The 23,231-nt window shown below is 53.3% G+C and overlaps 2 protein-coding genes across 2 annotated transcripts in view; one reads left to right on the top strand and one right to left on the bottom strand.

The window, feature by feature from the left end:
- Window positions 1–231: 231 nt before the first annotated feature.
- CCDC167 (coiled-coil domain containing 167) lies at window positions 232–15,657 on the top strand. Its single transcript, XM_061146609.1, has 4 exons — window positions 232–326; window positions 13,619–13,713; window positions 13,915–13,967; window positions 15,306–15,657. Exons 1-4 carry the CDS (start codon window positions 285–287, stop codon window positions 15,407–15,409), a joined length of 294 nt encoding a protein of 97 aa, XP_061002592.1. The 5' UTR covers window positions 232–284; the 3' UTR covers window positions 15,410–15,657.
- Window positions 15,658–16,751: 1,094 nt separating this feature from the next.
- CMTR1 (cap methyltransferase 1) overlaps window positions 16,752–23,231 on the bottom strand; it is a 52,978-nt gene continuing 46,498 nt past the window's right edge. Inside the window, exons 19-24 of the mRNA XM_061146608.1 lie at window positions 22,511–22,602; window positions 21,651–21,719; window positions 20,315–20,362; window positions 19,396–19,508; window positions 18,729–18,837; window positions 16,752–18,121 (exon numbers count right to left, since the gene is read on the bottom strand). Coding sequence (XP_061002591.1) covers window positions 17,989–18,121; window positions 18,729–18,837; window positions 19,396–19,508; window positions 20,315–20,362; window positions 21,651–21,719; window positions 22,511–22,602 — 564 coding nt within the window. The 3' untranslated portion in view covers window positions 16,752–17,988. The remainder of the gene's footprint in view (window positions 18,122–18,728; window positions 18,838–19,395; window positions 19,509–20,314; window positions 20,363–21,650; window positions 21,720–22,510; window positions 22,603–23,231) is intronic.

Below are 23,231 nucleotides of genomic sequence, written 5' to 3'. Positions count from 1 at the left end.
AAGAAAGGAATGGGATAGCTCCACCCCTAGGCGGGCCATCGTTCCTTCCGGACCAATCCAGGTACTCTCTCCCCACCGCCCTCTACCTGAGGCCACAAAGAAAAGTTGCCCCTCACAAACATGGCTGCACCAAGCTGGCCACGCCCCTCAGCTAGATGACGACCGCCAGTAGTCCCGCCTCCCGCCACCTCGGCGGCCAATGAGGGAGAAGCACGAGACTTTGCACATGCGTGGCGCCACCAGTGGGCGTGTCCAATAATGACTCCGGGAACCCGTCGAGTAATATGACTAAAAAGAAGCGGGAGAATCTGGGCGTCGCTTTAGAGGTGAGGGGAGAAACGGGGGCTGCAGCAAGCCGTGAACTTCTCCCCGCGGCGGGTAGTGGGTCGGCCGGGCTACTGGTTGGAGGAGGGAGTTGGGGGAGGAAATGAGGGCGACGTGGGTTTGGGAGAGGGACGCGAGGGTGAGAGACGGCCCGCTGGGAGAATCGAAGGTTGCATCTGTGCTTGATTTTGAACCGAGGGGTCGTGAGAGGTGGGACGAGAAGGTGAGGGGACTCCCGGAGGGGAAGAGGCTCGCGGATAAGGGGAGCCCCAAAGAGGGCGCGGTACGGAGATTTGGAGGCCCTGAGAGGAAACGTTTAAGTGAAAGGGGGAACCCAAAAGGGGCGGGTACTCGGAAGTGAGGGGATCCCCAAGGCGTAGAAATCTGTAGATGAGGGGACCCCCGAAGGTGCGGGACCCCATACTGTTTAGTATATTACTGGTGGCCTGAGATGGGGAATTTTTCTTCTGGGGTACTGAAGCATGAAGCTTGAAAAGTACTTTGTGGGAATCTGTAGAGGATTCTGGAATGGTGATGTTCACAAAGAGCTTACAAGTAACTGCATATGGAAGGGAAAGAAAATTGATCCCTGTCGAGCAACTGCTGTTTGTTACTTTATTTGCATTCCTGGTTAACCCTCAGTACAAGGCTGTGAGATTTTTACAGATGGGGAAACTGAAGTTTCAAGTAGAGCCTGAGCAGAAATGGTTGAGGGGCCCAAAATCAAGCACAGGTAATTTGCCTTCTGTGGCATCTTGTTTCTCCCGTTTCATGGTACCCTTAGATCATCCTCCCAGTGGTTGCAGGAAAAGTACTGGGTACTTGTCTTGATGAGATGATGATGATGATGAGATGTCGCTCAGTCGTGTCCAACTCTTTGTGACCCCATGGACTGTAGCCTACCAGGATCCTCAGTCCATGGGATTTTCCAGGCAAGAATACTGGAGTGGGTTGCCATTTCCTTCTTCTTGAACTTACTCCCAATTCAGTGGTTCTCGGTCTTAAGAATGCATTAAGGATCTTGTTAAAATGGGGAGTTGAATTATCCCCTATTCCAAGTAATTCAGTAGGACTTGGGTGTGTATTTTTAACAAAGAATCTATTTTTAACAAGCTACACCTATGCTTAATGCAGGAGATTTTAGTACCACTGCTTGAGAAATATTGGCCTACTCAGTAGGGAACAAAGTTGGTGAAAATGTGAATCTTCTTGTACTGGGATGGCCAAAAATTTTGTTCAAGTTTTTCTGGGGAAAAAAAAAAAAAGTTTTTCTGTAAGATGTTGTGGAAAAACACAAACAAACTTTGGGGAGATTGGGTTCAATCCCTGAGTCGGGAAGATCCGCTGGAGAAGGAAATGATGACTCACTCCAGTATTCTTGCCTAGAAAATTCCACGGACAGAGGAGCCTGGCGGGATACAGTCTGTGGGGTTGCCAAGTGTCAGACACAACTGAGCGACTAACACACAATAAAATCAAATATAGATGCTAAAATGAGATGGCACTCTGAAATGGGAAGAGCCTAGACTTTATAGCCTGTATTAGGGCATGATAAGCTGGTGTAACAGAGAAATCCCCAAGTTCGGGGTTTTGTTTGTTTATAAAGATCAGATAGTAAAGTTTTTGACTTTATGGGCTGTATGGTCTCTGTTGCAACTACAGTTGGCCCTCATTGTTCACAGATTACGTATTTGTGCATTTGTCTACTTGCTAAAATGTGCTTGTAACCCCCAAATCAATACTTGAAATGCTTCTGTAGTAATTACCAAACTGACTCAAAGCATTGAGATTTGATTCACCTGAGGCACACATGTCCAGTTACAGTCAAACAAGGTGATAGATAGTGTGTCTTATTTTTCAATCCTTCTGTGTGCTATGAACAAGTGTCCTTTTTCTGGTCTATTTAGTGCCAAGTTTCTTGCATTTTTGTGCTTTTTGTTGGTGATTTTGCGGTTTAAAATGGCCCTCAAGTGTAGGGCTGAAGTGCTATTTAGTCTTCCAAAGTGCAAGAAGGCTGAGACACGCCTTATGGAGAAAATGTGTGTGTTAGATTAGCTTTCTCAGGCATAGTTATAGTGCTGTTGCATGTGAGTTCAGTGTTAACTAATCAACAATATATATTAAATAAGGTTTCTTTAGACACAAACATACAGGTTTTTGTATTGTTATTTTATCAGCTGATAAAAATGTTGTGACCAGAGGCTTTCTGGAACCTAACCTGGTTCAGTGTTTGCTAATTTTTTGTTGGCAACTTTATAGAACATAACTACCAAAATAATGAGACTCAGCTATACTTAAAAAAAAAAAAAAAACAACTAAGCACAAAAGCAGCCATAGGCAGTATGTAAACTAATGAGTGTTCCAATAAAACTTTATTTACAAAAACAAGTCATACATTCAATAAAACTTTTATTTACAGAAACAAATCGTGGACCCACAGGCGATTGTTTGCCAACTTCTGGTCTAGGGTACCAGGATAGTAGTGGTTCTACCATATTCCTTCCATCTTGTGGTTCTGTCCCCCGTGTTGTCACCTCATGAATGAAGCTAGGTTGCACCACATTGAAGTGTTCACAGGAAGGAGGAAGCACACTCAGTGTCTTAAGAATACTGGACCCAAGGTGCCCTCTTCCCATTGGCAAAGATTGCAGCTAAGCTGCAAGGCCCTTCATCACCTAGGAGACCATGTGCCCAACTAGGGCTCCATTGCTGTGGAAGAAGATGTAAGTGTATTTTACTGGACAGCCTGAGTCTCCTCAGCAGACTACATCTTACCTCACAGGATAGTTTTGAGGATTAAATGAGAGAGTATTTGTAAAGTAGCACATGTGACACACAGTGGATGATCAATAAACAAGGCTTTCTTATGGGTAGCCATCCTTCCATTGTAACTAAGTTTGGACTTTGTAGTTTCCTCATTGGTAACATGAAGGACTTGAACATCACCAGGGGTTGCAGACTCAGTGACTGTGCTCCACATATAAATCATAGATGTTCATAGATGTCTTTTGTTTGTCTGACGTGGGTTTTATTTATTTGTTAGAGATAATACCTTTCTTTTTTTAATATTTATTTTTCTTTGTTTTGGCTGCTTACTTGTAACAGCTGGGATCTTACTTTGGGTCTTTCTTTGGACAGATGAGTTTTTTTTTCAAGTTGTGGCATGCAAACTCTTAGTTGCAGCATGTGGAATCTAGTTCCCTGACCAAAGATGGGACCTGGGCCCCCTACATTGGGAGCATGGAGTCTTAGCCACTGGACCACCAGGGAAGTCCCTGATTCGAGTTTTAAAAGTGTTCTGAACATGGTGATGTGCCTGCTGTCCTAGTGCCTTATACCAATCAGTTTTGCCTGTTTTTTATTAACCTGTCAATGTCAATGTAAGTATTTACCCTGGTCATCTTGATGACGAGGTTACTTTTGTTTGGATATTCTAAGGTTTGAGCTCTGCAGCTGTGCGCATGAGAAAAAACTTAGCTTCTGGCTGTCTCCTCACCTTGCTCCTCCTTTGCCCCCTGCAGATCTGAGTATTGAATGTGCACTGGTGTTCAGGAGCAGCAGATATTGTCCTGTTATTAAAAGTCGTGTGCTCTGAGCCAATGAAGCGGTGATTTAATAAAAAATGTTTGTTAATCTGACGAGTGCACTAAAACCCCCACAAGTGAGTGATTTCAGCACCTGCAAACAGTCTCCACTTGCTGTAATGAAGCAATTACTGAGCAGGCAGCACTCCCCCTGAGGGCTGGCTCGGGCCAGCTGGACTGGACAGTCACCTCCCAGGACACCAAGGCATCTCTCACCCTCCCCCACTTGTGGCTCCTTTCAAAGCCTTTTTATCCAACTCGTGTGCCATCTTATGAGATGTCAGATTTGGGGAAAAACTGGCTACCGAGTTTTATTCTGAATAACAAAAGAGAATTATATTTCAGATGAGAAATCACCAGCTCTGGTACTGATTTTCAAATTGTGTGGGAGGAGGAAAAGATTGTATTTCCATCTAAACTGATAGAAGGATTCTGGCTGAGGGAAAGGTTGCATTTCAGTCTCAATGAATAGGATTTTGGCTCACGTAAAACCTGTTTGTTTTTTAATTTCTGATAGTAATGACCTGTTATTTGGTCATTGTACTTTCCCGCCACAGCTGGACCATTCACCTTGGTGTCTTTAAATGTTTCAACAGTCTTTTTTTTTTTTTCCAACAGTCTTAAGTTAACAGATGTGCAGTGTCTTGGCTGACATTTAAAGAGTTGGATCTGGTGCCCAGTACAAAAATCTATCAGTTTGGAAAACTTTTAAGCTACAAGTTACAGAAAACTGACCTCAGTGACCTAAAAAAGCAAGAATACACTTTTTTTTCTCCCATCACAAGAAATTTGGAGCTAGGTAGTTACTGACTTTGGTTCAAAAGGTCAGCTATGTCAGGGCTGCTGTTTCTGCATTTTCTTAGCTGTTTCCTCTATTCACAAGATAGCTGCCACAGCTCCAATCATCATATTCAACTTTAAGTCAGGGAAAAAAAGAAAGGAACTATAACGCTCTTTGTCCTTTTTATCAGTGAAGCTTAAGCTCTCTTGGGAGTCTCCCAGCTGACTTCCGGATCATCTCATTGCTTAGAACTGGAACATGACCACTGTGGCTGCATAGAGGCTGGAAAAGTATCTTTGAGCTTTTCTAACTTCTATGGTGGCATGCAAAGGAGGAGGGGCTGGGCATCAATGTTGTGTTGACCAACTAACAGTAACTGCTAGAGGGAATAAAAGTGAGTGGTGGTCATTTAAAATTCACTGGAATTCTTATCAGAAAAAGAGGCCAGGATCAGTGATGGTGAAAGACAGGTGGTAGGATGAGAGCAAAAATTGACCAAGGCAGGATGAGCACCAGGAGGAGAGAAGCCTGGACACTTGTGTGTGTGTAGTGTCAGCCGCTGCTGTGAACTCCCTGAGGGTAGTGAGAGACAGCAGCACTAAGTGTGGATGAAGACGGTCTCGGTTCTGGAACAGGCTGGGTACAAGGCTGATGGGAACCTACCAACTTCCTAAGACAAAGGTTAGAAGCAGCCTAGTGGGCCATCAATAAGTATTTACTGAATCGGCCTTGAGAGACTAGAGGAGGCATTGAACTCTCCCCTCTGACTTCTGGGCCCAGTTGACTGGTTCATCGGTCAGAGGTCAGGAGGCCACAGCGGAGCGGGCAGCTGGACACCGCCTTGCTGGCTGCCACCCAGCCAGGGGCTAGGAGAAAGGCTTGAGGCCTGTGGACACAGTTCAAGGGCAACTGACCGTTAAATAAACGTCACCGGCTGCCAGGCACAAGCGACAGGTCGCCATTGGGCAGGTGATTTCTCTTGGGCAGACTGTGTCTGGCTCCACTCCACTTGACGGGGGTCGGGAGACTAAAACCTCATTACCTAACGCGGCTGGATGTCAGCGTGTGTGGAGTGGCTGTTTGCCAGCATCTTAATTAATGAATTCATAAGGCGCGGGGTGGATGCCAATTCTTAAAAAGGGCTCTGAGCCTTTCAGCGATGAAGAAGCTTTTGCTAATTTATCAAAAACTACATATTGGGGGAAAGAAGAGAAAACAAGGCTCAGACGGTGTTCTGGCCCAGGACAACCGAAGGCTTCAGGCACAGACTGACATGGCTCTGCTTGTGAGCTGCTCAAAGGCCAGGGGGTCCCAGAAGGCTTTAGAGTGCGCGAGGGCTTCAGCTGGGCCCCCAAGTTCCTGACCTGGGGCAGGGAGTGACTCTGCAGAGAAATGACAAGCCCCTTAGCTCTCTGCTTTTCTTGAAAATTGTTCATTGATTAAAAACTGGGTGGGTTTGCTGTCATCTGCCCAGCCTAGAAGAGAAACTTCTGATGATTTGGGAGCGGTGTTGGAGGTTTTTGTTTTCTACCCTCAGAAAACAAAAGAGCCTCCTCCACAGAAAAACATCCCTTAGGGGCCATCAGGGTAATCTGTCCTCTGGGATTTGAGGCTGGTCACCTGGAAAATTAGGGCCCGTGACCCTCGTGTGAGTTGGCCGTGTGGCCTCAAGGCCCCAGATGGGAAGCTGGAGACCATCTGGGCTGGCCGGCTGGCTTCTCTCCCCATCATAATACACGTCCTGGGGCTTCCCTGACGTGTGAGAATGAGTGGATTTCCAGAAATCTGGTTTCTGGATTACTGGGGCTGGAGATGAAACAGGTGACCCCACTCTTCGGGCTGTGGGTTATTAACAAGTAAGAAGAAAAGCTGTGGGGAAAGGAGGTTTTCAGGCCCAACTCGCCCACCTTTTTCCTTCTCAGACGCATGTTTGTTCTGTGCGCTTGTCAGGGTGCTTTGGCAGCATAGGTCATTTGGGGGAGGGTGCCTTGGCTGTCTGAAGCTCAGAGTTGGAAGGTAATAATTGCCTTCAGTGTGAGGACACGCTGGGCTCCCATCTCACTGTCTCCAGGCAAACAGATTTCAGTCAGGTTCTTCCCTCACAGCGAGTATCTGTTATGTGGACAGAAACCAAGCAAAGCCCTTGTACAAGATTATTCAGAGCAGAGAATCTGTTAAAGCCAGATCAACAAGCTTAGATGGGCTTCAACTGGGATGTGTAATGATTTTGTTCCACAGAACCCTTCTTTGTCATGATTGTTTTCATGAGGGATTTTGGTGAAAGAGCTTAAAGTGGTGGAAGGAGCATGAGCTCTGAAGCAGAAAAACACCGATTCAGACCCCAATTCTGCCACTTCCCAGCGCTATGACCTAGATCAGTTTGCATAAATGTGCAGGAGTTTGCTCCTCTGTAAAAAGGGGAAAGTCCCTTTCTTGCAGCGTCGATGCAGACTTTGGGGAGTATGCGGGAAGCTGCCCACAGACTGGCCCAGGGTGTAAGTGGAGGTTTCACCTGAGACCTGAAAGTGGCTCCAGGCTGGTGGCTCACAGCGCCGACTCCCACCACCCACTCCCTCGGGTGCCAGCTGTGTGACCCTGGACAGGTTACTTCAGCCCCGTGGCCCAGGTTTCCTCATCTGCAGGATGTGGATACTGACACTTCTCCTCACCGTCCAGGGTTATTGTGAGCGTCCTGTGAGGGAGCCGTATGAGGCGTTTAGAGCAGTGCCTGCCCCCGAAGTGTTGGCTGCTCCAGGATTACTGTGGACTCTGGGCTTCCAGGGGCTGCTCTGACTGGCGTGCTGCCATCCAGACACATGTAAGTTCAGGATTTGAATTGGGCTCAGGTACCTTGACACCATGCTCGTTATTAAGTCTTGGTGCAGGGAGGATCTGGCCAGGCTGGTGCAGGATATGCCCCATGACTGCTGTTTGACCCCCTAACTCATTCCTGACCCCTTGTCATTCATAGCCCAGAAGCTCCTAAGAGCAAGGCCAGCAAGACCGGAAACGACTTCCTAAACTGGAAAGCACAGTGGCTTGCCTGGCAGCGCCAAGCCCCAAAGGTGCCTCTGCCCTTTTCCAGCAAAAGTCTGCCCTTTTCCAGAAGAACGTCTGGCCCTGGACAGTGGCTCCTTAGGAAGTGGGCGGGGGCCACCTCCTGAGCTGTCAGGATGCTTCTGGGAGCACCACTCAGCACCGTCAATAGGAGAATCTTCAGTGAGCAACAGCCTACAGCTCGTGCTTGTTGGCAGTCCTGGAACTGGCCGCCTGCGGGCTTGGCCTGACCAGGGTGCTGGGTGCTTATCCTTCCCTGCCCCCAAAGGGGCCGCTTCAGGACCAGGAGGCACCACACTCCTGAAAAGATGCCCCCTGGGGATCCTGGGAGAATTTTACAGTTTCTCTTAACACAGTGGTTTTATGGCATATAGGACCCCAGGGAGACTTTCCTAAAGCTGTGAGAATAGGGTGTTATTCCCCAAGTCAGGCGGCAGAGGTGGTTTTGCTTAATACTGAACTGCCTTTAGGGTGCCCAGAGCTGCTTCTGACAGAGGGGCCCTGGCCCAGACACCGGCCAGCAGGGCTGGGGCCAACTTGGCTGGGGCTGGGCCCTCTTCTGACCTTAGCGTCAGTCTGCCTTCAGAACTCCGTGATCTGCTGCAGGAAACACCACCGCCTCTGGGGAGAATCCTTGGTCTTACAGTTCTCACTGAGCCTGCTCCTCTGCCCACTCTCCAAGCCACTGCCCAGCCTCCAATTCCCCAGCCCGAGTTTGGGTAAGAAGGCAGCAGTTCCTGTTCTGACTGTGGAGGAATCCCTCATGGGCCTTTCTGGTTCAAGTATTGAGTTGGCCAGAAAGTTCGTTCAGATCTTTTCATAAGATGTTACAGAAAAACCTGAGCAAACTTTTTGGCCAACACAATATAGACTTTCTGGCTCCTGTCTCCATGACCTTCTCTGGGGCCCTCAGCTCCCCCCTGCTGGAGAGATGCTTCCTCCTTTTCTCCCCCTCCTTCTCCCCCACCACTGCTCAGACTGGCAGTCTCCATGGGCCAGTTTTAGCCACTGCTGGTCTTGGGGTCAAGAGCAGACTTTACTGTCAGGACACTCTGCCTGTTCACCACCTGTTTCCCGGCCCCCGAGCTGCTTGCACACAGGTTTACACAACACCCAGCGGGTGCTGGGCGCTGTGTGACGTGCCAGAAGGCAGATAGTGGTGTGGAGCTCACACCGCTGCCTCACTGATTCCTGGGACCCCTGTGCGGCCACGCCTCGCCTACTGACTTAGACACGCTGTTCTCTTCCCCTGTGTTAAAACGGACACTTGACCTTCTGAGTGTAAATGTAATGCGTGGACATTTCTCTTGTCCGTGTTACTGTCCTCCAGGGGCATCCACTCTCTGCCCCCACACAGCCTGAGTGAGTGCCTGCCTCAGTGCCCACCGTAGCCGTTACTGTACCTGTGAGTCTCAACCAGCAGTGCTGCCGCAGACCGCTCCAGGGAAGTCCCAGAACTGAACCAGCGGGGCAGCCAGGCTCCTCCTGCCGAATGCCTACTCTCTAGCCTGTTGGGCAGGAGTCCCAGGAGTTGGTCGGATCTCTGATGGAGCCTCTTTCTACCTGAAGTCTTGGGCTTTGCATTCCTGCTTCCAGATTGGCTGAGCACCCGGCCCCAGAGAGCCATGGCTTCAGTGATTGAACCTGGGTGCTAGCTGCCAGCCCCCACCTGCTATTCCGCACCTTCTCAGATGCCCGCCGGGACTCAGACCACACTTGAGTCTGTTCTGCCCCTAGCCGCTGCTCTTGGCCTCTTGACCTCGCTTCCACCAGGCCCAACCTTTACAACATGGCACGGGCTCCAGACGACCACAGATTCATCCCAGGGCAGGGTCATAAAGTCCCCAGCGTGCCGCGTCCCAAGCCAGCTGGGGAGGCTGTTCTGATGTCTGACCCTCCGTGGATAGGACGGCCGTACCTGAGCTGGGGGGCTCCCCTCCCGCTGCTGCCAGCCAGTGACCAACGGGGAGTTCGCTCCATTGCACCCCCATTTCTCACTTCTCTTACTCTTGCCATAAATTAACTCAATTTTCTTTTTATTTCCTAAAGATCTAGTTGAAAACCATCCTCTAATAATAACAGACACTTGTTAACCCTTCACTGTGTGTGAGAGGCACTGTTCTAATATTAATACCTCGCATGTATTGCTTTGTATCATCTTCACAACTCTTGGAAATAGGAAACATTATTACCTTTGTTTTACACATGAGTAAACTGAGGCACCGAATTAAGGAAGTCACCTAGACATACAGCAAGTGACTGGTGAGCCTAGTCGCCAGATTACAGCCCATACTCCCTATTACCACACTTCTCAGGAACTACAGCTTCAGTCCTCTGGGCACTTGGGCTTCCAACTGCTTGACTGCTTCCAACTCTGACCCTTATGCTTCCAGAATCTTCTTGACATTTGTCTCCTTATTCTGGTCCTAACCCATGTTATCTCTCCTGGTCCTGGCTATCTTGTCCTCTGTTGCCTTCAGCCTGGTGGCAGAGAGGAAGGAGGCTGATCAAAGACTATAGGTTTGTTTGAGGGAATCTGCAAAGTGAGTTACCTGTGTGCTTGTCATTGCTGACTGAAAAGCCAGAACAAGAGGCTGGTTTTCGGTTTGCGTCCTGGGTGCTCGCCCCTGTTTCCAGTTCTGTCTTGCGGGACTAGGCCTGTTCAGTGGCCATCACCCCCTGACTCCAGTCACAACTTAAAAGGTGCATCTTGACCCTTCCTCCCAGCCTTATCGGCAGCCAGTAGGTCACCAGACTATTTATTTATTTATGCCTGTACGGGGTCTTCATTGCAGTGAGTGAGGGCTACTCTTTGTCTCGATGTGCCGGCTTCTCATTGCGGTGGCTTAGTTGCCCCATGGCACGTGGAATCTTCCCAGACCAGGGATCGAACGTATGTCCCTGCATTGGCAGGCAGATTCTTAATCACTGGACCACCAGGGAAGTCCCTAGGTCACTAGAACTTTTGCACCCATTGTTATGGCTGCTTGAGAACTGGCTTCTGCTTCAGCAAGTGCTGCAGGGTGTTGGACTGCGGGGGCGGGGGGCACCTTCTGAGGATGGGTCTGTGGCCCTGAGGCTGAAGAGCCTCCCGACAGTCCCAGACTGCCCTCACTCTGCCCACAGCAGGTAGCTGGGTTTAAAAGAGAATTTGATGTTTAGAAGGAATCAGAGAGAGCTGCAGCGGGACATAAATATTCATGGAGGGAGGTTAGAACTTGAGTCCCTAAAACCTTGATTTGTGTTAGTCTGTTTATGCTCATTAAAAAGTGGTAAGTGAAAGTGGGGTATTCATGGAACTGCAGATAAATTGGACTCGTTCAGATAAAGGCCTCCAGCTGCCAGCTCCACAGGCCCTGCCTAGAGCGTGACAGCAGACTGGTGTGCCCACTTGTGGTTTGCCAACCTCAATTTAAAGATTTTGCTTAGCATGATGAGTTCCTGGCCCCTGGTAGCCTTGTAGAGGTGTTTAGGGATGGAAAGCCCCGAAATTCCTCCGCAGAATGACATGCAAACCAGGGTCTGGCCAAAGGGTGGCAGGGAGAAATCTGACCTAGCAGTAATACTTGCGTGGGGTGGTCCACAAAGTATATCATCTACGTGCATGTACCACTGCTTTTCCTAGCTTCTTTCCACTTCTGTGGGCACGAGGGGAGGGTTTCTGACTCCGGGTGCTACACGAGGCCCAGCCCCACTCATTCCTCCAAGGCTACAAACACAGGGACTGCAGCAGGCCAGGCCTTGTAGTAGCCACAGAGAGGAGACAGATGGCCACCACACCTTCTAGGACAGGAGCTACACAGTCAGCCTTCCTTAGAGGCCAGGCATCACACACTTAAGTGGAGTGGGTTGATCTAGGCTAGACGTGACCCTGGGATGCAGATTTACATCATCTACCCAAGGGGCTCCCGGAGTTTGGCAAGATGAGATTTGGACGCCCACAGCTGGATGACATAATATGCACTCGGCTTCATGAGAAAAGGATTGGCTAATCTGCCATTCAGGGAAGAAGGCAGTACCTCTCCAGCCAAGGGCCGCAGAAAAGGCCTCATGGAGGAGAGAGTGCATCAAGAATTAAGCTTTGTGTGGGACCCAGCATAGAATTTGGTGCCCTGATTTTGGTTTCTGCACCAGGAAATGGAAACCAGAATTCTTAGGGCCCAAGGGGCGGCTGTGTGTGTTGGGGGTGCTGCTGTGACGGGCGGGCCTCACGGTGGCCTGTCACCTGTCCCTCCTGGCTCCGTCTCTGCTAACCTTCACATCAGGCTGTTTCCATTTCCTGAGCCTGGCTCCCCGGCGCTGGTTTCCCTACAGTGCAGGTTCAGGACGCCCTTTGGCCTCCCCAGGCACAGGCCCCATCTCCTGCTTAGGGCTGTTCTCAGGACAGCCCTCCCTTTGGTACCCACTAGCAGGAAATGACACAATTAACCAAGCAATTAACTCAAAGCTCTGCAGAGGCTCCCTCCCACAGAGCCCTGCTTGCAGAGCTGGAGTTGGCGGCAGCTGGGGCTGCAGGGAAGCGGGTAGGTGGTGTGTCATTTGGGCTGAGCGCTGGGACAAGGGAAGAGGCTGACCCAGAAGGACTGGGGTAGGTGTGGGCCAGGAGGAGGGGCTGAAGGTCCAGAGTCTTCAAGGGCAACTCGACACTGTCCCCAGAACACCAGGGATGCCAGCATTGGTCTGCGCAATCATTGATTTCCGTCTGTACAGGGGCCACTCCAGAAAGGACTGGAGCAGAGAACTGGCTGAGACCTTTAAGGAGAGGGGTGTTCTACCCTGACTTCTCAGTAAAGTCCTTCCATTTGGGGGACCCATTCTCCCATTTGTGAAATCGAAGTGGTATTTGCTATCCCTCCCAGGGTTGTGGTAACAGTGAGTGAGGTCATACGGAAAATCAAGCATAAGCTGAACCCAGGGCACTGTTCAGTCAGCTGCCGTGAGGGACACAGGGCCCTCTGCACTCCCACCCACTGCAGTCTAGGCTCCACCAGCAGGGCAGAGGCGCAAGAAGCAGCAGGCCCAGACCCAAAGAGGTGGCCGATAAGACACCTGGAGACAGATGGAGACAGGTGGACTTTCAAAGCCCAATGTGTGACACCAGGACCCTGGACGATCCAGTCTAGTATTTCATAAAACATTTCCCCATAATTCAGATTATTTCCCCAAGAACACATCTCTGAAACTATAATCAAAATAAATGGGAGAACTAGCACCTTTGGCATGTAGCCTTTCAGGAGCTTAACTATTTTACCACACAGTACAGTTATCTTGATGCTGGTCAACGCTTTTGCACAAAAACCAAGTCAGAAAGAAACTTTTGATCTGTACTTTCAGTAATTTTTATTGAATCTCATGGGAAAATGTGTATTATTACAAGTGGGGTTACTTAAATTGAAGTGTACCAATGTGAACAAATGCCTCTGCTTTTTGGCCCCTAGATGTCTAATCACGCGTGGAGTGCTTTGGAAAGGCAGAGACTTCCCATATCCCATATCGCCTCATTGATTCTAGGCTCCGCCTGTGTAGCAGAACCTGCCGCATTCAGGGCTCTGGTTGCTCCTGCTGTGGGGCCCAACTGGGGCCTGTGCTGGGGACACAGCTAACTGAGGGGCTGCTCCTGTCTGCCCCATCCCACGCGTGGCCCAGTGGGTCAGGGCCGCTCGGAGACCCTGAGCAACGCTCACAGGTGTTTCCAGCCGGGCTCAGGCTGTACCGCGTGGAGGTAGAGAACAGCAAAGCGTAGGTTTGGGGTGTGGATGCTGTTCTAAGACTCCTGGAGACGCCTTCCTCTTCATCCCAGAATCCCAGCTGTCTTGAAAACTGGAAGACTGTGCTACCCATCACTACCTGCTGGGTGTGCTGTGTCTTTCAGATCGATGGGCTGGAGAAGAAGCTGTCACAATGTCGGAGAGACCTGGAGGTCGTGAACTCCAAGCTGTGTGGGGCGGAGCTGAGCTCAGAGGCCAGGTGATGCTCCTTCCCAAGTCCTCCACCCCTTCGTATCTGTCCTGGTCCTGACCCTCAGCTTCCATCCCTCCCCTCCCCTGCTCCAGAGGCCTGGGCCCTTGTTCCTCTTGTCCACCCTGCCCTGGCGCGCCCACTGCCCCTTAGGTGGGAAAAAGGCTCTCACTATTTTGACTTCCCCCTCCACCCCCTCACCGCTCACAGGAGGTCTCTGGAGAAGGAGAAAAGCAGCCTGATGAACAAAGCCTCCAACTATGGTAAGAAAGCTCCTTCCCACTGCCAGCCCCACCCTCCAGTCCAGGACCAGGAACGGGCAGACAGTCTGGGGAGCCCACAAAGCGATGGGGGTCAAGGGTGCACTTCAGGAGGGGGCCAGCCCTCAGGAGGCCGCAGGGCCCCGCTGAAGGCCCAGCAGCCTAGGAGGGGAGCAGGGCTGCTCCTCTGTTCCAAGGGAGACGGCGAGGCCAGAGGGTCCATTCTGTCCTCCCCCGTGGGAGGGAGGGGGCGGCTGTAGCCAGGCTGAGATCCCTCCCACTCCCCCGACTTGGGGGGCCTGTTCTGGCCTCTCCTTGCGGACCTCCGTTCCCTCCCAGGAAAACCTTGCGATGGGGGCGATGGTGGTAGGGTCTTTGGGGTCCAGGATGGACAATGAACCTCCCACGTGGGTGCCGTGCAGGGCTGCTGTGGGTGGAGCGATGCTGCCACCTTCTGGGTGCCGGGCGCCGCGCCAGGGGGAGCCCACACCCGGCTCAGCTGGAGGGTGGCTGCTGCCCCCCAGCACCCCGCTGCCACCCTGCCCTGCAGCCTGGGAGGTAAAGAGTCTGCAGAGGCTCCTCAGGCTCTGGTCTGTTCACCCCGGGGGGCCAGACCTGGCCCGGGATCAGCCCTAGAATAGTCTATACTCAGGGAACCTCCCGGAGGAATTTGAGTCACTGTGAGCACAGTGCGGTCACATACCCCTGCCTGGGGCCTGTCTGGCCTGCCCAAGGCTGGTTTGCACATATCCCCACTCCCTCACACAGGGAGAAATGAGACCTCAGTTTCCCCCTCAAAGCTGGTGGTTTTCACACAAAACTGTAGCATTTGTCACTCAGTTTAGCCCTCAGAGTACCAACCACCTGTGTGTCATGAATGGACACAGTGTGGCTGTGGAATAGCTGGGCTGGCGTCCTCCAGCGGCAGCCTGACTACCCCGTGAGCACAGACGCTAGTTCCTGCTTAGCTGGGCATCCAGCAGAGGGCAGACTGGGGCGTGGCTTGTGAGGCTCTGCCTTGTACCTACTCCCCACGGAGGGCCCAGCTGCCCTGTCTCTGCTTGACCAGATAGGACGCCCGGAGGGAGGCGCACCATGGGGCCACCCAGGGACGAGCCGGAGGACCCTCCTGGGGAGGCCGCGCCACCACCTCGCTGGGCTTTCGGGTGTAGCCCTTTTGGTGACTCTCCCACACATGCTGTCTTCGGCTACATTTGGAGAGAAACAGCTGAGCAGCATTGGGGGTTGGGGCTTTTTTGGGCCCAGCACCTATAGCCAGAAGGTGGTGAGGATCTGGGCAGATGGAGGCAGAAAGATGTCCACCACCCTTTTTCCTCCCAGAGAAGGAGCTGAAGCTGCTTCGGCGGGAGAACCGCAAGAACACGCTGCTGTCTGTCGCCATCTTCCTCCTCCTGACCGTCGTCTATGCCTACTGGGCCGCGTGAGGCTGCGGTTTCTCCCGTCAGCCCTGGCTTCCCCTCAGCTCCGTGATCACGGCCAAGTAGGGCCTTTGAGCCTCAAGAGGACCAAGGTACAAGGGCTGTTTCTCCCTGACCCAGACATTGGAGCAGGGCTTCCCATCAGCCTGGCCCCTCTCGCCTCCCATTCCCGCTGTGGGGCTTGGGGCTCCAGAAGGACTTCGTGCTGGCTTAGCCCAGGGGAAAGGCAATAAAGAACCTGTGTGCCGAGGAAATGTCATGACCCGATGGCAGTGGGGTGGCATTCAGGATTCCAGGGAGGTGAGGGGCTGTGAAGGTAAGCCCCCAGCCCAGGTGGGGAATTAGGCGGTGACAAAGCGCCTGCTCAGGCGGAACCACGGTGGGTGCGACGTCGAGAGCTTGGGCTGCTCTGCCTCCTATCAGTGCCGGCCTGTGATCACAGCAGAAAAAGTGTAGCCTGTGCGCTGAAGGGCAACCTGGGACTCGTGCTTGTGTGGTGGTCCCACGAGGGCAGAGTTAATCCATGATCTTCAAGAGGCAGCAGGCCTGGTGAGGCACGGCAGAGCCAGTGGGCATCCGGGGCCACGGTCACAACCAGACAGGCTCACAGTGAGTGGCCAGGAAACCTGGCGGGATTTGCAGGAGGGGCAAACGCAGGCCACCCCGCCCCTGCTCACAGCCTCTCTTCCAGCAGAGGCACGGGAGGCTGGAGCAAGGCCGAGGAGGGCAAGCAGCAGGATGCAGGGGCTTGGGAGCCGAGATCACACCAATTCAGTCAGAAAAGCAGGGAAAGGCATTGTCCTGGGCGCTCAGGCCGTGGAACGGGAAGGAAGGACCCAGGCGGTGTATAGGCGGAAGGCTCTAGGGGAAGACCTGCCGGGTGACAGGACCGGTGGAGAAACGCGCGCCTAGAGCAGAGGGGGCGAGGCACCTGTGGCCTCCAGCGCAGACGCGGAGCCATGGCTCCCTCCCCATCCGTGGCACTAATTGGTCTGACGCCTCTGTTGTTTTAGTCACACGGACCGATCCTGGTTTGTCACGGGCGCCGCTGGGAGTAGCTGAGTGACTGGTGTGAGGGGGCGGGGCCTCATTCTCCAGTCCCTGCTTCTCACAGGGGCCACAGCATTTCTGACTCTTCCTTGGGCCCCTCTTTGGCAGCAAGCAGCAGCCGTGGGAGCCCTGAGCTCAGACACGACGCTGATTAAACCAACCCTCTCTTCCCCCCTCTTCACTGAGGAGAGCTTCCTCCCCTTCACCTCCAGCCCCAGCTGTTTCATCCAAGCCAGCCCCCAGACCACAAAGCACAGAGGACACACAGCAGCAGCCCCAGAACAGAACCACACAGGCGTTAAAAATACGTTTGTCTTTAATGATCCAAGGTTCTGCAAGACACACTGATACCCAGAATTGGGTGGAAATACAGCATCTCAGCGGTGCTGCTGACAACCTGGGGGGAGGGGCTAGATGCTGGCTGGAGACCCCTGAGGTGGAGTCAGTTCCAACCTCACGGGAAGCCTCAGTGCCCTCTATCTCCATGGAAACCAGTCTAGTACTGGGATGAGGCCCTAGGGAGCCCCTGTGAGCATCTCCGAGAGGTATTTCCCATTAAAAATAACCACAGGTTCCCTCCCCCACCCAAAGCTACTGCCCAGCTTCCCCCTCCGCCCGCCAAGATAGAGGACATGGAGTGACCACATAAGGACAAACAAAAGCAACTGTGCCTCCTGCTGGGGAAGAAAACAAAGAGGGGGGGGGGTGGCAAGGTGTCTGGGGCAACCAGGAGTGCCATGATCGCCAGAGGACTGGGTGCCACCAACCCTGGAGGACCCTGTTACGGGGGACCACCACTGCTGGCCACAGAAAACGCAGGTCTTCAAGGCTGCTTCCTCCCCTTCTAGAGCTGCCCAAGGTTTACACTGAGAGGGGTGGGGCACAGAAAGGCTCTACAACCCCAGGAAGCAGTCATACCCACCCCCGGACATGCCACCTGCATCCTATGTAGTATTGGACGGAGTCCATGTGCTTCCCTTCCCGGCCTGCAGGATGGTCAGAGGTGTGAGCTGGGAAGAACTCCAGGGAAGGCCAGGGCAGGGCAGGGGAGGAGGCAATCTTCTCCAACTTGGCATCAAAACAGAACAAGTTCAAAGAAACAAAGCTTTGATTTATATAGCAGCTGCTCCGGCCAGCCACAACAGTGGGCCTCCTCCCTCTCAGGGCTTGCCCAGTAAAAAGCTGGGCAAGGCAGGGGCACGGGTGCCCTCGGGCAATGCACAGAACTCAGAAAAGTGAGTGTGCGCTATAGGCGAGAACGGCAGAGCCCTGCTGCCCCCGACACATCCCCCACTGGCCCCAGGTGCCCTGGGCCCTGACCTTGACCTGCTGCAGGAGCTGACGAAGTCCTGTCTTGCCAGGGCAGACAGTTCCCAGGCAGCACTCCAGGGAGGAAAGTTCAGAGTGTCCCACAGAAGGAACATGTGTCCTCTAAAGGCTCCAACTGAGCTCTTCAGAGGAGCTGGAGGGGCACCGCCCTCAAGGCCGGGCTCAGAAGGACAGGGCGTTGGGCAGGGTGGGCGCACCCCAGGCCCTCAGGCGCTGTGCGTCTGGATGAAGGAAAGGACATCCTCCTTGGACAGCTTGTCTGGGTCCTGGGGCTTCTGGGATTCGTGCACACGGATGCCATCCCCCCACTCCCAGAAGAGCCGGCCATAGTAGCAGATGCTGGGGGGAGAGGGGAGGTCAGAGGCCACACCCCGGGGAACAGGACCAAGAGACCCCCCTGCCAAACCAGCACCTGTGATGGGAACGATTCCCTCTCGCAGCCAAAACATACCCAGGAAGCCCCACTCCTTCCTGCCTTCCAGAACCCGCTTTTCCCAACAACACATAGCTTCTGCTGCTAACAGCATCCTACTGGATCCTCTCATTACTGATATTCCTGGCTTATCTGTCTCTGCTGCTCTAACAGAACAGTATTAGTGTGGTGACACTAATTACAGGCACATTAGGGCTACTGCTGCTGTTGAAACCTATGACCAAGAGTCTGGCAAACAGACACAGGGTCTGAGAGCAAGGCTGTGGGCCTGGCCACGTGCCCACACCCAGGACGCCCACCCAACCTTCACAGCCAGTTCTGACATCACCGCCCTCTCCCTGAGCTCACCGCCCAGTCCCAGACACACCCTGCAGAGACCACCATCCCCCCCATGGGGGAGGCCCCTGCCTGGGCCACAGTGGGTCTCAGGGCACAGGTGTGCCCCAGGAGCTGGCATCCAGGTAGGAGTTCCTGGGGCTGCTGAGGGGGCAGGGCTGGAGGAGGCCTACTTACTGAAATGGAGCAATGGCATCTGCAGGGAGGTCAAAGGTAGAGTTCTTGGTTTTCTTGTTGTGGAAGAACTTCCTCTTGAAGCTTTTACTGAATCCCATTGTCCATGGCTCTGATGGGAGGAAGGGGAAAGAGGCTCAGAAAGGACACACAAGACCCTTGGGGGATGGGTCAGGCCCTCCTCCCTGGTTCCTCCATGCCTCTTCCCCAAACAGCAGCAGAAAACAGCCTGGGAGGACACAGCCCTCATCATCAGCCCAAAGGGGCTCCAGGAGGACGCCTAAGATGACTACTTCTCAGCAACCCCACCTCCCACCAGGGTACCATCTCTGGGACCCTGGCAGAGAGAACAGGATTCTGTTAGCCAGAGGGAAGAGGATTCAGCAGGAGATACAAATGGCCAGGTTTGTCTTTCTGGATCTGCCACTGCCCGTGGGGAAGGCCCTTCTCCTGCCATGAGGACACCACATGTACATATACAAGCTGGGCTTCACTCTCCAGCCCAACCCCCGGGACCACCAAAGACACAAGAGCTCAGGGAAGACAGTCCCCCTCAACATACACCTGGCTCTGCCCACCTCAGTAGGAAGCCCTGAGCGCCAGCCCAGGTGGGGTGTGGGCCGGTTGCCCTGGCTGAGGGAGGGGTCAGGGAGAGGGGCGCATCACCCACCGTTCACCGTCCTGACGATGTAGAGGCCAGTGGGCACGAAGTGCCGGTCGTCACGCCCAGTGTAGCTGAGCTTCGGCGTGCCGCTGGAGCCCTTGATGATCTTCATCTCTAACCTTGATTTTCCCAAGCAGGTGTGCACACAGGAAGTGTGTGTGAGACAGACAGTCCTGACGTTAATCTCTGACTAATATCAGAACCAGCCAACCCAATACTTGAATCTCGGCTCAACATAAGAGAGACTGAGGCAGAGACTTGAGTTGCTCCAGGTCACACGGTGGGGTGCTGGGTTTAGAACTCAGCGTCTGAACTCCCAGCTGAGCCGTGGAAGCAGGGGAATGGCACACACCTCTGCTGCGTTGCTGTTTGCGGGGTGTCAGGGTGACACCAGCTGGGGTGAGATCTGAAACCCCAAGTGCTGCTGGGCCTTCAGTTCACCAGCCATGGTCTCAGCATGGCCACTGAAGAGTTAATTCGGGAGCAGTGAGACCAGGTCTGGCTCCAGTGGCCAGTGGGCACACCCAGGATGAGCCCCCCAGATGTGAGCACCCCGCACAACAGCTGAGAACACGAGGAAGCACTTAGACCCCTCCAAGCCCCTGGCTCAACCCCTCTCGGCACTAGGGGCTTGGATTTATAGTGTTTCAGGCAGCTTGCGCTCTGCCTCTCGTCTGGACACTCGTAACTGTTACAGCATCAATGAGCCTGTATTTCTGCCTGACTTGCGCCCGCCCTGCTCCCCTCCTGACGGTGCTGAATCAGCTCAGCCGGGGACCTCTGGCTGCCATGCAGACAAAGGAGGTGGGGGTTAGAGGGGCCATGGGGGCCACTCGGCACTGCGCCCCCAACCCATCTTACAGAAAGGCAGAGGAGGAGTCCTGGACGCTGCCACGCGCCCCACCCCAACTCCTTTCAAACTCACCTGACAAAAATCTTCTCCATCTCCTCCAGCCGATATACCTCCTTCACCCTGTGGGGAGAGGCGCAGAGATGACAGGGCTTCCCAGGGCACCTGTCTGGGCAGCAGGGGGAGGCAGGAGGCTGCGCCTACAGGCCCCGCACCACCCAGGCCACCACGAACAAGGACCCAGCCTGGCACTGCGCCCACAGACAAGCCCTAGGGTTCACAGCTGAGCCTGGCCCAGGGCACCTGGGGAGCAGAGCCCCGGCTGGGGAGGACTGAGGAGGATGGGAGGGAGGGAGACGAAGGGCTGGCGGCGACGTCCCATCAGTGTTCCAGCCCCACGTGGCCATCACTAGAGGCCAGGACACTAAGGACCAGGCCCTTGTCCAGGTCTGTCTACATGAATTTTAGGCTTTCGGTAATAGTTACTTCCAAATCGTCCTAACAGGCCTATTTCCACCTCGGGTGAGGAGACCCCCTACCCAGCCCCCCAGCCCTGGATGCCGCTGAGCATGCCTTTGAGCCACTACTGGGTAAGGTGCCCAGAGAATGAGCAACCAGACCCCACACAACAGAGGCAGGGTCCCTGAAGCAGCTTCTCGGGACCTGGCAGACAGGACATTTTAAAGCACGAGAAGAAATAACTTTTTTAAGACTTTCAGAAGACTTCTATAAAGTGCATTCTTACTACTGGATTTAATTCTAAGTAAATTTGTATTAAAAAGAATAGTGAAAATTATTTTTTCAGTTTCTAGACACATGAAGCCCCAAAGATCATAACATCAGACCTTGGCCCAGACTGGAAAAGTCTCTTCTCCGTCTGTCTGCTGACTGTTCTTATCCTCCTCGCCTCCCATGGGGCCTGGGCCTTTCATATCACCTCACATGGCAGCAAACCATGGCCTTCTTTCCATGCACCAAGGAGCCCATTACCTCAAACCACCCTTCTCTTTATCACGTTCAAGAACTCCCATTCCCTCAGCACCCTTTTCTTACCCGAAAAAAATGAAAAGGCCAGGATTGATATGCTAATGATACCCAAGCACGAATGTGTGGCTCACAGGTGTGTTAGCGCCCTCAGAAGCACGTGCATCTGAAATGAGGACACCTGAACCCCGAGGAATGAATCTCTCCAGTGGAGGTTGGCCTGCTGTGACAGGTGGGACGGGGAGGTACTCGGGGGCAAGCAGGCACCTCTCCAGGACCCCCAAGCACATCACTCATCAGGGCGGTCTGACCTCTAATGCTGGCCAGTCCTCCACTGAGCCCTCTCCCACCTCAGAGGACGGGGGCAGGCACTAGCCAGAAAGAAGCAACGGGGAAGGAGGATGAGGGGGAGAAGTGATACGCTCACCTGATGGGATTCATGTCGGGCCGACTGGGCTTAGAAACAGCTTTCACAAATTTCTCAGCAAGCTGAATCCTACAATCCAATGGAGTCTCTCAGAGGCAAGTAAGGGTACCTCTACCAGGACCCCTGCCCCCAGAGCATCTTCATGGCACCGGTGGGAGGGCACTCCTGAATCTGCAGCAAAGCTGCTCTAAGAGGTGGCACCCGTGTCCCCCTGAAGGCCCCCTCCTGCCCTTCTCCACCAACGTCATCAGGGAGGCCCGGTCCCCTTCTCTGGATTCTGACCTCTAATTTTACTACATCTTGGTTGGTTTTCCTCAAGTGTAACTTTGGCTGTGCTCAGCCACCTCCAGCAGAACTTCAAGTATCATCTTTATTGTAAACGTCTGCTCCTTCACCCCAAACCACTGATCCCACACTCAGATGAGCCAGCTCAGGAGAGATGTCAGTGGCACGGTGGCGTAAGGGTGTTCTGTAACTCCCTTTAAACAACTGATTAAGCATCTGTGCACAAACGGAAGTGGGAGTTGTGGGACCCCGGTGAACTGACACGTGGGGCCACCCAGCACAGAACACATTCTTTGGGAAGAAGACCCGCCCTCTCCCCGTAAGGCCACCCTCTTGCTCAGCCTTAAAGCAAACATCACTCCTGATCTAAACGGTGGCAAGGTGGAGCCCTGGTGAATGAAAGTGCCAAAACCAACTTCTCACCGTGCCCTAGGAACCAGCTAGTGGGTAGAAGAGGGAAACTAAGGGTGTTCTTAAGCAGACAAGACCTGAGTGAGGAGCCAAGCCACAGAGGCCGCTGCCATAGCGCTGCCCTGGCCCACCTCCCCCTCTGTCCCCCAGGGCCCCGGTCAGACCGTTGGTTAAAGTGCTGCTCCCGCACGTCACTGCCATTCAGCACGAGGACATCAAGGATGTGGATCGCACTTATCTTCCGCTGGGCCTTCCCCTAGAAGGACAAGGACACTGCCCACCCCGCCAGGCACTGGCCTGGGGCCCACTCCACCCAACGTGGCCTGCTGGCCTCCGTTCAAAGAGCTGGGGGAAGGGAGGTGCTCTGAACACATTTCCCTCACCTCCCTCCCAGTTGATGCTCAGCACCAGACTGGCCCAGGCTTCTGAGCAGACAAGAGATCTGAGGTGCTGGACCAGCCCCCTTAAATCTCAGACCCAGTGAGACTGCCATGGTGCTCTGGCAGAAGCTGGCTTCCCGCTCTGGCCCACTGCTCCCACTGACTGTTCTGAAAGTTATGTGTATGGTGGTAATACCCAAAGCTCAGGGGAAATAACAAGTTGCTTCTTTCCCAAGGGATCCTTGGTCAGTAACAATCAATATCTAAAAACTACACAGCAGGTTGACTAGGGCCTTTGCTACCCAGAGATGATCAAGATTTCCTGCACAGAAGGAGACTGTGAGCCTTCCCACCCGAACATAGTGTGGCTTAAAGCAACTACTGGAGGAGGAGGAATAATTACAAAGCCTTTGTTGGGCCCTGGGCCCTGTCAACAACCACATACACTGGAACCCAGTTAACTTGGGGTGTGGGGGGGGCGGGGGTGGTGAAGGGCCAAGCCCAG

Source organism: Dama dama, chromosome 7 (genome assembly GCF_033118175.1).
Source record: "Dama dama isolate Ldn47 chromosome 7, ASM3311817v1, whole genome shotgun sequence".
Classification (NCBI taxonomy): Eukaryota; Metazoa; Chordata; class Mammalia; order Artiodactyla; family Cervidae; genus Dama; species Dama dama.
This window is presented reverse-complemented; position numbering and strand designations above follow the sequence as displayed.

Excerpts from the sequence above, each read along its gene's own strand:
- CCDC167 (XM_061146609.1), top strand. The coding sequence starts at position 285 with ATGACTAAAAAGAAGCGGGAGAATCTGGGCGTCGCTTTAGAG. Across the intron at positions 327-13,618 it reads ATCTGGGCGTCGCTTTAGAG|ATCGATGGGCTGGAGAAGAA; the intron begins GTGAGGGGAGAA and ends TGTGTCTTTCAG. Across the intron at positions 13,714-13,914 it reads GAGCTGAGCTCAGAGGCCAG|GAGGTCTCTGGAGAAGGAGA; the intron begins GTGATGCTCCTT and ends CACCGCTCACAG.